This window comes from Patagioenas fasciata, chromosome 4, assembly GCF_037038585.1.
Source record: "Patagioenas fasciata isolate bPatFas1 chromosome 4, bPatFas1.hap1, whole genome shotgun sequence".
NCBI lineage: Eukaryota > Metazoa > Chordata > Aves > Columbiformes > Columbidae > Patagioenas > Patagioenas fasciata.
Window position 1 is genome coordinate 48,933,586 of NC_092523.1, and position 16,346 is coordinate 48,949,931.

Genomic DNA, 16,346 nt, shown 5'->3' on the forward strand with positions numbered 1-16,346 from the left:
CTTGCAGCACACAGCTGAATGAACCCAGATACTGTAGGGAAACACCCCACTCCTGGTAGTTCGGGTTTGGGACTAATCTTCAGCAGCCACTGGCACACAGAAACCTGGATCATACAACAAGGAATCCAGCAAAGCTCATTAATAAAATGTCCTGCACCACTGCCCAAGCACTGGGCAGTTAGTTGAAGTAGCCTGAAGCCCAGCAGCCAACCACAAGTATAGAAACACAGTAAAGGATACAACTATTTTTGGAAAGAGGGCTCCAGCTTGGGGTGAGCAGCCAGAACGACCCTGGTAGCAGGGGAACTGTGCAACCATGTTAACTCAGGGGCTGTTTTGCTCCTTTCCCCTCACTGCAGGAAAGAATACACCGAGATGGGGTCCTCATATCCTCTAGAAGTAGAGAGACATACCATACCTGTAGCTCCACTGATCAAAGTACTTCACTGCAATAATCTGTTACCTTATACTCTTTTGTACTCTGAGAGAAAACTTCATTTCTTTTGGGAGAGAAAAATGGTTCAGGTTGCTCTGATGCTGACACTCTTGGCTTTGTACATGGTGTGCAGGCATGCTGGCGGGTGGTGGTGGCAATTTGGTACAGCAGTGATATCATAGGGTTAAAATTCTGCCCTTTACAGCTCAACTCCTGGGCTGCTGAGCTGGATGAAAAATGTTTTGCTGTGTGGCAACCGGCTGCTGAAAGGCTGAGTGAACGGAACGATTAAGTAGCAGCTGCTGCAGAAAAGCCTATGCTCATCAGCAGCTGTGAAAATGCAACAGCACTTAACACAGAAGGAAGCAGACTGGTCTCTTCCTTGGCAGGGACAGTGCATGGTGGCTTCACCACACTGAGCTTTGCAAGGTGCCAGGTCCCAGGCCTGAATTCAAAAAGCTCTGTCTTTCAGACATTCACAGATTTAACCCGAATGGCCAGCAACATTTAAAAGTTCTTTCTTTTCCCATGTCAGCCTACAAACAGAGACCCATAATAATTAAGACAGTGTTCATTTTATTGTACTCAGTATGGAAACCAGGAGATGTAAAACAGCAAAACATTAAATTCCTAAGGGATTTGATTATGTGGATAACATTGTTTTAGTATCACTGTAAGACTTCTTCACATGCAAACTCCTGTTGGTATGCCTTGAATGAATGCCACAATACACCTGGAAGCCTAATATTAGCTTTACTTCATACAGTACATCACATTCAGTCAATGTAACTATGAAAATAATAAAGCCACAATAATATTAATTGTTGTTAGAAGCCCCCAAATTGGTTTTCTGCTGCTGCTGACTGATTCGTGGCCATCATTTTCGTGGTGTTTTCATCAGCCTGGAACTCAAAGTTCACGCCCCCCCTCCCCCTTTAGCTCTGGGTACAAACTCCCAACACTTTTCAGCATGCTAATGAGACTTAGCTTCAGACTTCAGATGTGATTTTACATACCACAAATGCATGGATTTTTCTCCTCCATTTTACTGCAATTCTTTGGGGCAGTGCCTGGACTTGCATTTGACATACTTGAAACTACTGATTATGAACTGGGCTAAAGGAAGTGTTGTCAGGATGACCCTTCAAGTAGAAGGGTCACCTGTTGTAGCAGAGCTGCTGAGAAGCATCTGAGAGACTTGTGTTCTGCAGCAGACAACTGCTGAAGACTTTGCTGTCAGAATTGCCATTTATTTGTGCTCCAGAGGGTGTCAGTCTAAGCAGAAAGCTGACAAAACTTCAGGTCTAGTGTTTTGAACAGGACTTGGTTGACGTGATTCTGTTTCTAACGAGCTCAGATGCCTGTTTTTGTCCATAGTCTTTGTGCAGAAACCAGTTTGTACATACAAGAGTGGATTTCCACAGAGCTCAGGAGCCAGTGTGCATCTCTGTACACCCCAGCCACTGCACTTGCTGTTGATTGTCTAGACATGGAGGTTGGTCAGCTGTGGTGGTTTTATTTGTTTTGTTTTTGGTTTTGTTTTAGCTACGGCTGTGGGAAGTTTTCTAGAGACCAGATAAGGAGAAAATCCTTGTTTCTGTATTGCAGAGTCATCTAAGCTTGCCTTAAAGTTGTGAAAAATGCTAAACCTCTGGCAATCAATCAGAAAAACAAAGATAAAAAATAGTCTTACTGTATGAGTAATGCATGAGACCTGTATGCATGTACACCCCTTTTAAACATGTACACATGCACACATGAGCTTACCTACAAGCAAACCTTTTCCTAGAGAAAAACCTATTTCCTCTCTGTGTGATTTGGCTCAGTAGTAACACAATTTTCTTCTTTAAAGAAGCCATAATGATGAAAGATGTTTCACATTGCAAAATCTTTCTTGCTGAGATTTGATGCAAAATCCACATTATAAACTCAGGGATGGAAGAGCTGCTCAGAAAAGCTCAAAGCAGATAAAACAATAAATCTCAGTGTTTAAAAAAACCCAACCCAACCCAACCAACGATGAAATTCATTCAGCTTGGCTCAATTCAGCTGTAATAATTCATTCTTTCTTTTAAACATCGACACTGACTCGAGTGGGATAATTTAGGCCCCTAAGAGAACATTACAGCCATTTCGGGCCTATGGACCACCACAGCATCCAGTGACTACAGAGATATTTGGTAGTGTGCAGGATTTAGATAAAGATCTATGTGCATATCATTGGGATGACAGAAAATGCTGACCACTCATAGAGGCATCAGAGTCTCATCAAAAAATAAATCATCAGAGGTTCAGACATTACAAAAACAGGGGGAAAAAAGAAAAAGGAAGGGAGAGTTTCCTTCAGACCACAGCCCTTAACTTTCCAATACCATGGAGCCTGTTGATCAGTTGTCTCTCATTCAGAGCAGCCATTTCCATAAGCTGGGTGTGAAATACTTACTCTGTCTTGGTAACCTTTTGCATTAATTTTCAAAAGGTGTAGAAGGATAGACACAAAACAAGACAATGGAGCTAATAAAATCTGTACTTTCCTACAAACTTGGCACATACTGAGCTAAGTAATGAAACACTGGTATGGTATTAATAGATTCCATCAAGTTTCCAAACTGAAAACCAGTGCCAGACAACTTGAACTTTCCATCAAATTTCAACACTGATTTTCATTTGGATTTCCACTTCTAACTTTAACACTTCAACATAGTAAAGAAATTCAGGAAAAAGCTAGTGTTATCTTTAGATCATATATTCACCCTTTCTAAATCCTTTGAATATACTTCTCTGAACAGTGCACTTTACAAGCTCTTATACGGTAGTAGTGATAATAAACTGAGATTGTTTGCCTAGTGGTTTTGTTGAATTGTCTTTGGATATATCTATACATACTAGCAAAATATACAGCCTTGGAAATATTTGTTTTCCTAAAAGCCATGAGACACCAACAACATGAAAAACGTGTGAGCTCAGAATGAACAAATGTGCAAAACTTAAGCAAAACATTGGCTTTACAGCCATAGGAATGGGAATTCCTTGTGAAACACCTAAATCATCTTTGGTTTTTTTTCTCATTGGTCCCTCCCCATGTTTCTCAGCAATTCCATCTTGTAGATTTAAAAGAAGGTTTCCTTCCTCTGAAATGGAGAAGACTGTTATTCTTCTCCCTGTCCTTCCAGCTCTTTCCCCACTCTTTTTTCCAAACCAAGTCAGCAGAAGCAAGGCAGGACTTCAGCACTTGTGCCCAAGGCAACATAAAGCCAGCAGACACCAATCAAGCACACACAGACAGTGGTGGAAGTCACAGTCTCATGCTAAATCCAGGACTATATTGCAAATTGCCTGCATTGCGGTTCTGCTTCAACTCAGGTTTTGCTTTGGCAACATTGAAATACGCTTATTCTCATCTTTCCTAGTGGAAAGCTCCTGAACTGAAACTAGAAGTAATTCTTCCATTCTCATTCACTGCTTTTCTTAATAGTTCTGGCCACGTCAACCTTTCCAGAGGATGCAACCAGTAGGGAGGAGTTTACTGGCAATTAGCTTGTTTCCTAAAATTTCTCATCTTGCTACAAACTGAATTTAAGCATTACTTCAGCTGGCTGGGCTGCAACACAGGTATTTATTTTTTTTTCTCCTCCATACAGATTTGATCTTGGGAATGACAGTGGTTTTAATCCTCTTTTTATTAGCCCAAATGGATTTCCTTGGTTGTTAACCATTCAACCAATGCAATGTGATTCTGAGACATTGGACAGAGAAAAAAAAGTGGGGTGGTGGCACATGGATCATTCCCCTCTACCTTCTGCCATACAACTACTCCAAACACACTTTCATTTTTGGTGCTGACAAGACACCAAGAACAGTCTTTCTTGGCTGCTACAAGACCACTGGCACGCATAATATTTGCTAATTGCTTGCCAAAACATGGTTCTGTTTTGCTGGTGGTGAAAGATGCATCATCCCTATGAGGATTCACATTGTTATTGTACATAGCAAAAAGCATAAATTACCAGTGTTAAACTAGCAGGTTGCTTACAGTCTGCCCTAGCAAGGCAAAGTGAAAACCTAAAATACTTTCCATGACCTATGCTGGTGATTATCAACTCATTTTTATTGTGTTGGTTTTTGGCAAGTTATTGCTTGGCTTCAAACACATGCCTGCAGGACTTCTGTGCCCACCAGGAAGCGTCACTGACATTTTGCAGTTTTTCTTTGCACTCATATTTTCCCAGAATACAAAAGCACAGTGCTCTGCTGAACTCTATGTTTTTTCCAGTTATGCCTGTGCAGTTGTTCAGATGCATCCACTTGGTAGCCTGCCTGTCAGCGTTTTGTGGCATGTACATATTGGTGAAGTTTTCCTGGAAGCAGGGTCAGTTGGGGTGGGAGATGCGGGTGGACTGGCTGGTGAAGTCTTAGAGCTGCAAGCAGCTGCCGGGAACCAGGAGAGGTCTCCCATTCCCCATGAAGAAGAGTTAATTCTAGTGCTGGCCCAGCACCCTGCTCATTCATTGCCAAGCCCAGTTTGATTTCAATACAGCAACTCATACCCATATGCTAGAAATACTTTGGAGAACTTCAGCTAAACGATATAAAGTTCATGGAAATCGGTGAATGTCCGATAGCCATTTATTCTCCTCTGGAAAAAAATATGACAATTCACTTATATATTCAGACAGAACATATTTGTAAAGGGACAGTTCAGAGTAAGCTGTCTCACAACAGTACAGTGAGGGACAGCAGAGTGAGGGATGTGAGCTGAGCCATGGGACACGGTTTTGCAGGAAGACAGGCTGGGCAGCAGCAGCGAGGGAGGGGCTGAAGGGAGGCAAAAGGAGAAGCAAAAAGCCTTGGACCTGGACAGGACACAGCAAACATCACAAAGAATCTCTTCAGGGCTGACACAGACACAACATGGGAAGAGACACTGAACTTGTCAACTAACCTGACCTAATGAGACTGCCAATATTAATCCCACACAAAATTTCACATGAAACTCACATCTTGGACACTGCTAGGAAGGGTGTGGAAACAGCAGTACCAACAGAAAAAAGGCAGGAGATTTTCCTTCTTGTAGGTTGATGTGGGAAGACATGCTCTAATGTGGTATTTCAGAATCGGCAATTCAGCATCAAGTGGGAAAGGACTTGAAATAATGTAGAGAAATGGAACAAGGATGTGCCACGAAGCCCCCAAATATATACTAGAGGAAAATTAGGAGTCAATTCAGTACTATGCCTAGGGGTAACACCTTTCATTGAGCTAGGTTAAAATATTGTATCTTACAGTATTTTTTGTCTCTGCTGGGGAAAAATTGCCCCAAAATAGCTGCTTTGAAAACTTGGCAGTTGATAGACTCAAAAAGTCTGGCCTCCTAAATAAAAGGGAACCATACCAGATCTGCTTCACAGGAAAAAATACAAACCAAACCAAAAACTCATTTATACAGTGTAAATTTGTAAGATATACAGAATAATTTGGAAGAGTAAGACCTACAGAGTAAGTCCAGAGTGTGGTACTAGAGACAGAAATAAATTATCATCATGATTCATGAAAAATCTTTGATGGAATAAAAATAACACCTATTTAACTCTAGTACCCTGCAGGATTACAATATCCAAATCCTCAGTGCTTTGCAGGATTGAAAACTAAATTTTCTACAAACTGCAGGAGTTCCCCAGCCTCCCATCATGAACTCTAGTGGACAGAATAAAAAGCTAGTGGGAAACACATTTTCCAGGTTGAAAACTTAAAGTTGAGAAATGTGACCAACATACATTTGAGACATTGTTGTATATCATACTTCTGGAGAAACAGTCACTAAGCTACCTTTTATTAGTAGTTTCTACAACCTTTCTAGCATCAGAAATACATAAAAGATTGTCTCAAGATTTCAGTACTTCCGTAAAGTAAATGTTTCAAGTTAACAATATAATGGTTTATAATATAGAGAGCATTAGGTAACACAAAATCTGCACAGGCTAAATAAATGGTATTCAGGTTATGAAAGGCAAGAAAAGCACTAAAATTCTGGGGAAAAAAAAAAAAGTAGAAGATTTGGCTAAGGACTTTAAAGGGAAAAAAACAGTCTAACACACTAGACACGTAGGTTCATGGACCCAGACGCACAGGACAGTCTGTTCTATGGAAAAATGTTACTGTGCATCTCTGGAGAGAGAAAAAAGATGCACCCCACTTTACAGAGTGATTTAGAGGAGAGGTGCTCAGCCCCATGGGATGCTGGGAGCAGGGGCTGCCCACCCCGGCTGAGGAGCCAGACCAGCTCGCTGCTTTTGAAGGACATGGCTGGAGCACCACAGCATGAGGGCACCGTCCCATTGAGTGCAGGTACATCTGCTGATGTGCTGATGCATCCCCTGCTTATATCTTAAGCATGGCTGATGCAGGAGAGAAAAAGCCCACAGAAGTTTTCCGTCTCTCATCTCCCCTTCTGGCCATCAAAATCTCATTGACTTCACTTCTCCCAAAGAGATAATCTTTTAGCCTTGATCCTCACTCTTTGCCTGATTCTCCATTTCAATAGGAGGGGAAGATCTGGCTTTCTGGGGCTCACGTGAGAATGGTTCCCACAGTATCCACAGAAGTGAGACTGCTCAGTGATGAATGTCCGCAGCCTTTTCACGCACTTGTCTCAGCGTGGGTAACTTACACACCAGGAAAGTTGTCTTGTATTAGGTCTTTACAGGTGTCGGACATTAGGTTTACCTCACCCAGCTTCCCCTAGCCCACTCCTTTGTGGAAGACCTTGTGATACACACAAATAGTTTCCATAATGACTCTGACAATTTCTCTGCTTCTTGCTTTAGCAGAAGGTGCTGCTCTCCCTGCAGCAATGTGGCAATTTTAATTTGTGCTCTTGCTAAGTGCCTAGCATTTCATCTGACAGTAGTTGGGATGGGGGCATAATGTGGAAATACACCAGCTGTGGCAATAATAGCAGTGTGATGGAGCATGTGGCTACTCAGAAAACAAAGGGGAATAATTTTCCACTATTGCTGCATCACAACCCCAATAACACAGCTGAACAGTAGGACTCGAGACTTGAGGGGAGGGATTCTCTCTACCACTGCAGACAACTACACATCCCTGCAAACCATGTCAGTCTAACACAGAAGCAGGAGTGGGTCGGACACAGCAATTAGGACGCCTAAAATTCTGCAGCATGGACTGGAACACGTTGTGCTGCCTCCCTTTCAGTTTTTTATTTGAGGATGTATCTGAGGAAATAGATTTCCGGGTCTGACTGTTCTGGGCCCGGATCAGTTTCTCATGTTCCCGTATTTGTCTCTGTAAGTGGTTCTGGATGGCAATTCCCAGGGATTCTGGATCAAGGGAAGCACCATAAACTTCCCATGTCATGCCTTGCTCATCCCAAACAACATCCCTGACGTGCTTGGTCTGCTTCACCTGCACTTTTGCCTCCATGGCCGGAGTGGGCTGCTTTTTGTTTTCTCCCATGTTTGGCAAGGCCTGAGCTGAAGCAGGAAGAGCTGCTTTGTGGACCTCAGATCTGGACTCCTTGGCTTGGAGGTCTTTCTGCTGGGGAGCTGCTGATGTCTCCAAGGGAGGGGTGAGATGTGCAGAACTCACACTCAACTTGGGTGTCAGTCCTGCCTGAAGGCTCTGGCTGCCAGCCATCTGAGCCTGGCCAGCATCTCCCTGGCCTCTGCTTTCCTCCTTTTCACCTGCATCCTCTGAGCACGCTTTTATGCGGACAGTGGCGGGCTGGCTGCTAACATTCATCACTCCTTTAGGATCAAGCATCACCAAGTCTTCTTCCTTTGGTTTTACCGCAGACTGATTTGGGATGGCCTCCCCTTGACTTGCACCCTTACTGTGCAGATGCTTTTGCTCAGAGCTGCCCAGGACCTCCTTCTGCTTGACTTCACCACTTGTGCTACAGAGTAAAGGCAACCGGCTGCTTCCTGCATCATGGACAAGATCTCGCATGTTGTTCTCCGTTCCTGGGAGAGCGGCAGCAGAAGTGATTCTTGGTTCACCAGTGCCACACTCAGACTGTGCTGGAGTTCGATTACTGGAGTCAACTGCAAGCTGCTCAACAGGGATAGGCTTTGGTGGGACTGAAGCATCCATTGGCAGCTGAGCAGCATCGTTGCTGCCATGAGCTGCACCAATCATTTCAGCATTACTCACAGATGTTCCTCGGGAGGCAATGGCTGCAGAGGAGAAGGGGAGAGCAGGTTTTGCATTATCTGCTGACACCAGAGACACCACATCAGATGGGTCCTCATATAGTTTGACAGGCTGGGTTTGGGCTGAAGCAGTCATAGCCATAACAACAGTTGTTTTTGATATGATACCAGGAGAACATGGGGACTTTTGTTGTGCGGAGAAACTGTCAGGAAGTGCAGATTGGCTCAGCCTCATACCTCCTTGGTAAATAATGTGCAGTTCTTCCTTCTCCTCTGGAGCAGGATTCCCTTTTAAGAAGGCAACAAGGATGCTGGGGCTGGTGGAGGCAGATTTGCTCTCCACAGTAGTGACAGCCTGAACCTCAGCATCTCGCCATGTCCTGCTTCCTGTTTCCTGAGTTAAAGAGCTGCTCTCCGGCTGAACTGTCATTGTACCAGTTTCTCTGAATTTGGAGAGCTGCGTGTGGCCTGGAGTTCCCGGTTTGGCATCTGCATTATGTACGAGATGTGGACTTCCATGACTAGACTGGGGTGGTGCCTCGTTGCTCTGCACCACTTCAGTCTTATCTGTGGAAAGCAACTCCGTGGTGTCTGCAACCCCACTTCTTGCCTCCAAACTGGTCTGTGGGTTTCCCTCAAGGTCAGCTTCGGTGTGCTTCACTGACGAGGCTGATTGACATGCAATAGAACCATTTTTTTCTGCTCTGTCTTTCCCCCCTCTTTGCAGAGGGTGTCCCTGAGAAGTACAACAGTACTCATTATCTCTAACAGAGTCGCCCACGGAAGAATAATTTAACACTTCGAGTGCTGGCTGATCATCAGTTCCCAGAAGTTTCAGGGCAGAGTCATCCATTTGTGTCAGGGAGCTCGTTTTCGCCTGGCTGCCCTGCACAAACTGCTGGGAGCTCTGGGGGGCTGGCATCATCTCTGGCCCCTGCCCTGCCACGGGGGCTCCTGCTGCAGTGGGGGCTGGTGCTGCCGGTCCCTGGCTGCCCACTGGCCGAGAGCAATGAGCAGGCTCTACGGCTGCAGGACACCCCTCTGCAGCTTTGCTGGTGAGCCCTGGAGGGAAGGCTTCCTGCTGGCTAGCATCATCCTCGTGGCATCGTTCACACCTCTGCACACTGGCAGCTGCCGTGCATTTCAGGTTGAACAAGCAAACTCTAGCAGAACTGGATGGCATGCATGGAAAGCCATTGCTGGCCCTCTCTCCATTGGGTAGGTGGGGCTGGCGCTTCACAGACTGCAGGTCTCCCAAGTGGTCCTGCTCCGCAGAAGCTGTGGCCAGGGAAAGCTTGGTAGATCTCAGAGGATCTGGTACAGTCCCCATGGACTGTCTTCAAAATGTGGTTTGGACTCAGCTTCTCCTCGGAGTTTTCTTGCCAGGTGGTTGGTATAACAGGGCAGGCTGTCAGAGACAGGTTTACTGTAAAGCTAATCTGTTAAATGAAAGAAACACAGTGTTAGCAACAGTCAGATTTAAGAAGAAAAAGCACCCAGAACAGATTGATTTTACAGCTTGGAGAGAAACACTTGCAGGTAGGAGAGAAAGCGAAGCATCTGATTCTGCCTAGAAGTCACGTAAAAGGCACAGATTTCAAGGATCTCCCAATTCCAAGGTCTGGATGAAGAAGAAAATACTAGTGACAAAGCAACAACAGCTGCCATGTTGTTGATACATTAATGAAAACATAATGATATGCCAAGAGGGAGGAAAACACCCTAAATATGAAGTGAAAGCAGGGATGAATGGGAATGAGAGCAGACTATGTGTGGAAGTTTGAGATCAAAAAGTAAACTCCCTGTGATAAAATCCTCTAGCTAACCACCTGTGAAAGGAAAGGTGCTACCTTGCCTGTTGTGCGTCTGTGAAGAAGAGAGCTGGTTCCCCCGGGATCCACCCTGTGACCTCAGTGGATCCCACACCTTTGCTGAGCACGTTTCCCCTTCTTCTCATGAAGAATCCTCCTCTAACTCCACTACAAACAAGGACATGGTCACAGGGGGCAACAGGTCAATTCAGATTAACATGGATGAACTCAGACCTCACTGGTAAAAGGAATACAGAAGGATGACACCTGCAGATAAACACCGAAAGAAGGTACTGCACCATACAGCACCGGGGCTGTGCACATACTGTTTTCATGTTTAGATCCTTTGAAATAATTAAAAGGAAGCCAGCTCAATTAATAAATGGAGGCACAGATGATCTAGAAATCAATTTATGAACAGGTGCTATGAAACTGGAAGGGGAATATTGCAGCACCACGGAACAGGTGGGGCCAATGCCATGCCCAGTGAAACACTGGGGAAGGATTTTAAGCAGGTGGAACAGAGTTATCTGGGTTGAAATCCAGCCAGGATTGCAGGGAAGCCATTGCTTCAAAGAAGAGGCAAACTCCAAATGTGCTTGTTGGCTGGCCTTTTAAAAGGACTTAGCACTGCCCAACTTGGATTCTGCTAGAGGTTAAGGGCTGGATTGGGTCCCTGTCAGTGGCAGCAGAGCGGTGGTGGCCATTGACAAAGTTCCATGCCAGTCTTCTTTTAAACTGCAGGCTCCCTATGCTAGTGTTAAAGGCTTTCCCCAGCTTATGCTGCCAGCAAAGCATGGGTATGAGACTTGGCAGATGCACCGAACATTTAGCTTTATGTTAACCAGAGGGTGATGCTGATAAAATTATTTTACCTTTGTGTGCCATATCTCTGCAGGCACAGAGTGGGGTCTCCTTTCCTGCATCACTTGGGAGACGCTGCTGGAGGGAAACGTGCGATTGCTCAGCTGTTCCAGACCCTCCCTACCCACTAGCTGTATCAGCAGAAGCCCTTTCCAGAAACATCCCTTCTCTCCTTCTCTCAGCCTGAATGGCATTGCTATGACTTCTTTAGTTTCTGTAAAATTAATCCTAAATTTCAACACCCTAGGGTGCCTAGAAAGAGGAACGGTAGAAAAATATTCAGTGAAAGGAAAACGAAAACAAACACAGCCAGCCTAATTTTCTGAGAAAAGGAAAATACTGTGACTTATTATTTATTCATTAAGCTTTACATTTTTCAGATATTATCAATTTATTATTTTTACACTGTCTCTTTAGGCTCTGTCCAACTACAGATATGCAGTCTGATGGCTTAAGCCAGGCCTGGGAAACTGTGATCCTGACCCTGAAGTATCCCAAGCCATCTGTGACAGCAGCCCCACATCACCTCAAAATGGCTTTGCAGCAAGGCTAATGATTGCAAAGCCTGAGTTCACGTAAACTAGACTGCAAATCTGTGGAAGTTTGTAACCGCATTTTGTGGTCACTTGAAAGCCAGACAACGTAGCCCTGAAGGAAAGGAGCAGATGGCTTTGGGCATCTGTTTGTCTGAATTCTGTTACTCTCTTCTTTCCTTTTCCAAATATAGATGCAAACTAAACCAGTATATACAATCAGGCAGGTCATATTTCTTTCCTGAGCTTATTTAACAACAACTGAACAAACAATGGAACAAAACCAACCCCCATTTTTAGGATGAGATGTACTACTTGGCAAACAGTTTCAGAAGAAGAGAAGGCAAAGCAAAGCTGTTTGACTCTTCACTATACAAGAATTGGGAAAGGCAATCTGTGCGCCAGAGCACTGTCTTTAACTCACACCCACTCAATGGCGGGATGATTCCTAATTTTTCAGTTAAGTGAATTAGTTCTGATCTGAACCCCCACATGAATTTTCCTCAACTGTTTAATGGCTCTTCCCCAGAATCACTAGAAATACATATTTAAGCAACTGCTGCTTGTGCTAATTAAAAGTGATTCTGATACTGAGCCTTCAACATATAATGTCAATGGAGAAAATTCAGTCCCCCCCAAAATCACATGGACCTATTCTCTGGTGGGAGGCAACAGAGCATAACCCAGACATTTTCGTTAACCCTTGCACGTGGGTTGGGGACTGGGTCATTCTACTGCCTGGGACAACCCTGAAAATGAGTTAGTTAATGAGAAAAAGGTTTTTATAAAGATTTCATTGTTGAAGTCATGGGAGCTATTTTCTTGTTAGTTCTTCACTAAGCCTGCTAATGATAGGAGCCAAAGGCACTGTAGTAGTCTAAATAAATGCAGCAATTTCTGACAATGCCGTTTCTTAAGAATTAACAAAAATCATCATGAAATATAACTCTTACACAAGAGAAAAGCAAACAAACTCAACTAATTACAGAACTGAAAGAGCATTTTTATTATTTGAGTCTTATTTAAGATTATTGTCTAATTTTTATTATTGGAGTCCTATTATATAGGAGTGAAGAACAGCACTGGGACCTGTGGGCAACACTATTCAAACTGCCCAGGTAGCAAGGACTGAAAACAAAAAACACTGATTACAGGCAAATATCCAGAAGAAACAGGAATACAAAATTTGGTAGCAGGCCAAAAACCATGTCAAACCAAATCAAGGTCATTGATGAATTTTTCAAGTGTTGTATGTCTGACCTGGAGCAATCATCCAAAATTTTCTTTTATCAGGAGGTGAAATTAGTAACTCCACATCAATTTTTAGTAATAAGATATTTTCTACACCAACACAATTCTCCTTTACCTGCTTCTTTCATACCAAACTAGTCTGCCTGACTGTCAATCTTATCTCAACATAGAATTTTTCTGGACCTTTTGCAACAAGAATTTTCTAACTTTGACGAAGTCTACATTTGGCTTACATGGTCTGGGAGAGTCCCTGCATGGCCAGCAGACCTTCCTGGACTCTTGTCACTGAGCAGGTCTTTGTGTGCCAAAAAAACCTCAAAACCCAAACCTCAAGAAGTTTCTAGGCAACTCAATGCTGACAATGTAAATAAACTATTTTTTGTTTCAGTAACACCCAACCCCCAGTAAAATAACACTACAAACTTCCCTCTTGCTGCTTATGAGAATGTCAACAAAACCAGGAAGTCTGCACATTTAACAAAACAAAACAAGAAATTTCCAGGAAATTCCAGCAGAAGATTCTGTCTCCCCTCTTAAAATATCTGAGAATCTGCAAAACTATAAATAAGACTGCCAGCATCTCCACCTACTCTCAATTTTAAAAAGCATTTAAAAACAAATAATGAAAAATACTTAAAAAGCAGCTCCTAAACCAATCAAGCACCCCCTACTCAGTTCTGGATTCTTAACTGCTTTCCATTCCTTGAGCCCTCTCCTCATCCTTGTCTCTACAAATGGAAGAACTGACTATTTGTTCTTAACAGTTCTAATCTCATTATGTGATCCCTCAGCTCATCATAAAAATCATCAGACAACCGCATGGGTCAAGGACACAGACAAACATCTGCTGAAGTAGCAATTCAGCCTCTCTTCTCCTCTCCTGATCCAAGGAAAAGACAATGGCATGCTCTAACTCATACTACACCACTGACTGTATAGAACATGAAGCACATTTATTGAAATTTTAAACACACACATGCATTTGCATCCTTCTCATTCTGCACTCAGCGTTTTGTTCCCCCCCGCCCCCCCAGCTCGTTAAGTTGTTTCTCCCTGTAAATGCTGTGACTTCCTCTTTTTAGTGTCAAAGGGTGTTTGTTATCATTTGTTTGTGAAAAATTTGATTCATGGGGTATTTTCTCCTAATTATCTGTGGCGCAGAAGGCTGGGACTACAAATGAAGGACAGCACAAACCAAGGACATATTCACCAAAATACAAAAGAGGTTGCCTGAAGAGGTAAGGTACAAGATACACAGCTTCCATCTGTTGGTGTGCTTTGGGATGCTGATAGGAGACAGACTCTTATGCTACAACCATGTAGCAAGAGGCAACAGGGGCTGCCCACAGGCACCTTGCATACACGTGGTTCCCCCAAAAGATGGGGATGGCATTTCAAGAAGAAGGTGCACAAAGTCCCACTTCCACTCCAACACCTGAGGACAGCATATTATCACCAGCCAGAGCTGCAAACACCACAGGGACCCGTGCCAGGGACAGACGGGGAGGTGGATGGAAGAAGCAGTAAGTTCAGCACCATGAGGTTGCAGCAGCCTCTGTGCAGGCGTTATGCAAAGTGGGTGACTGTATGCAGTGGTTTGATTTTGACTGTCCTCTGCTGATTCACTTTATCAGAACTGAGTTATGGGTTATAAGTCCAAAGGGAAAAACACAGGGTAAGCACTTAAGAAAAATGTCAAGCTCTGCTTGTCCTTGCTTTGTAACGGTAATAGATGGAGGAAAATCTGGTGAAAAATCAAGGGTAAGATGCAGTGCCATTTTATGGGTGCACCCTGGTTTTGCAAAACTCTCTCAGGTTTCCAGTAGGAAAATAGAGTTGATCTGTGCTCGAACACTTTTTAAAGAAGGGAATACCAATATTTAAAAGCAGTAGAAAGTATAGTCTCAAGAAGATTGCTAGAAATCAACATTTGGAAAGGAGATTGAAAATCCTGATTAAGAATTTGTGGCAACATCTGTTGCCCTTGAAGATATGAGCTTTCAAGCTCACGTGCTTTCCGAGGATTAAAAGCCTTTACCATGGGAAGCCAAGATCCTCACATAATTGCAGCCTCTAGGACCTCCCAAAGGAGCCCCACACATGGTCAGAGCGGAGTGTTGCAGGGAGGAACCACAAGAAGGCTGAGTGGCAGCCTAAGCCCTGCTTCTGCATGCACCACCTCCACACCCTTCTCCCCACACCGTCCCCTGCTCTGCCTCATGTCCCCGTCCAGCTCCTCTACTTTCCCCCTCAGTTTGTGCTCTCGAGTATTGTCTCCAACAGCAGAGAGGGGTCTCGGGCTGCAGCACGGGACTACAGACAGACTCTCTCTTTGCACGCCTGCTCCCAGGGTTGCAGCGCCCTGTAAAAAGGCTTTCTTCAGCAAGGCATTTAAGTATGCGGAAGTCCCTGCTGAACATCAGGCTTGCTGCAGAACACCACCAAGAGCCTGGCAGTCTTTCTTCTCCAAGGTGAAAAGGAAGGATAAATGGTTTTATGAAAACAGCCAAATCAAACAACAACTGCAGCAACTGGCAGTCAGCTATAACAGTTGCATAAGCTACAGAGACATCCTACCTCATATCCCTGTCCACCCTAGAGGGGATGTGACATGTAGACAAAACCCACAGGGACATGTATTTGTGGGTTTTGTTTGTTTGTTTGCTTTTAATTTATTTTTTTATTTCAGTAGATGAGATTGGAAGCAAGTTCTAAGGAAATGCAGTCTGACTTCAAGGGTAAGCCACATTTCAGGAGGAACATCTGTGTACATGCTTCTGACATGTGCACACGAGAGGAAAAACCAGCAACCTGCTGTCCACATCAGACAGGTGACTCTGTTTCACAGAGCTCACTGCCATTTTTTTTCTTCAGCTTATTATTGAGTAAAAACAAGAAGTGGTGTTTGAGGGATGTGAACAGGAGGGTGATATGGACCTTTCAAACACTGCTTTCATGTTTGATGTTGAAAGCAACATAATTGTCCATCAACCAAATGGGAAATTATTTCTTTATCTATCCTGCTATGTTTTTCTGTCTGATAAAAGTGTAGTGAAATCTAACCCCTCATTAATGCATTTCATGCAACTGAATGTATTTGAATGTCAACAGCTGGCAAACAAAAGCCCTGTTTTTTGAGAGAGCAGCTTAACAATGGCCAACAATAAATACCTTTTTCCTACACAGCAATACCAATATGATTTCATTATAAAGCAGAGTGATCATATTCAGAGGTGAAAGGATAACGCTGGCTCAATGGCCATGGAATTCTTGCTTTCTC

General features: G+C 43.7%; 1 protein-coding gene across 1 annotated transcript in view; it reads right to left on the reverse strand.

The window, feature by feature from the left end:
* Positions 1-1,005: 1,005 nt before the first annotated feature.
* GPRIN3 (GPRIN family member 3) overlaps positions 1,006-16,346 on the reverse strand; it is a 37,176-nt gene continuing 21,835 nt past the window's right edge. Inside the window, exon 2 of the mRNA XM_065837407.2 lies at positions 1,006-10,046. Within this exon, the coding sequence (XP_065693479.1) occupies positions 7,553-9,937 (2,385 nt within the window). The 5' untranslated portion in view covers positions 9,938-10,046 and the 3' untranslated portion in view covers positions 1,006-7,552. The remainder of the gene's footprint in view (positions 10,047-16,346) is intronic.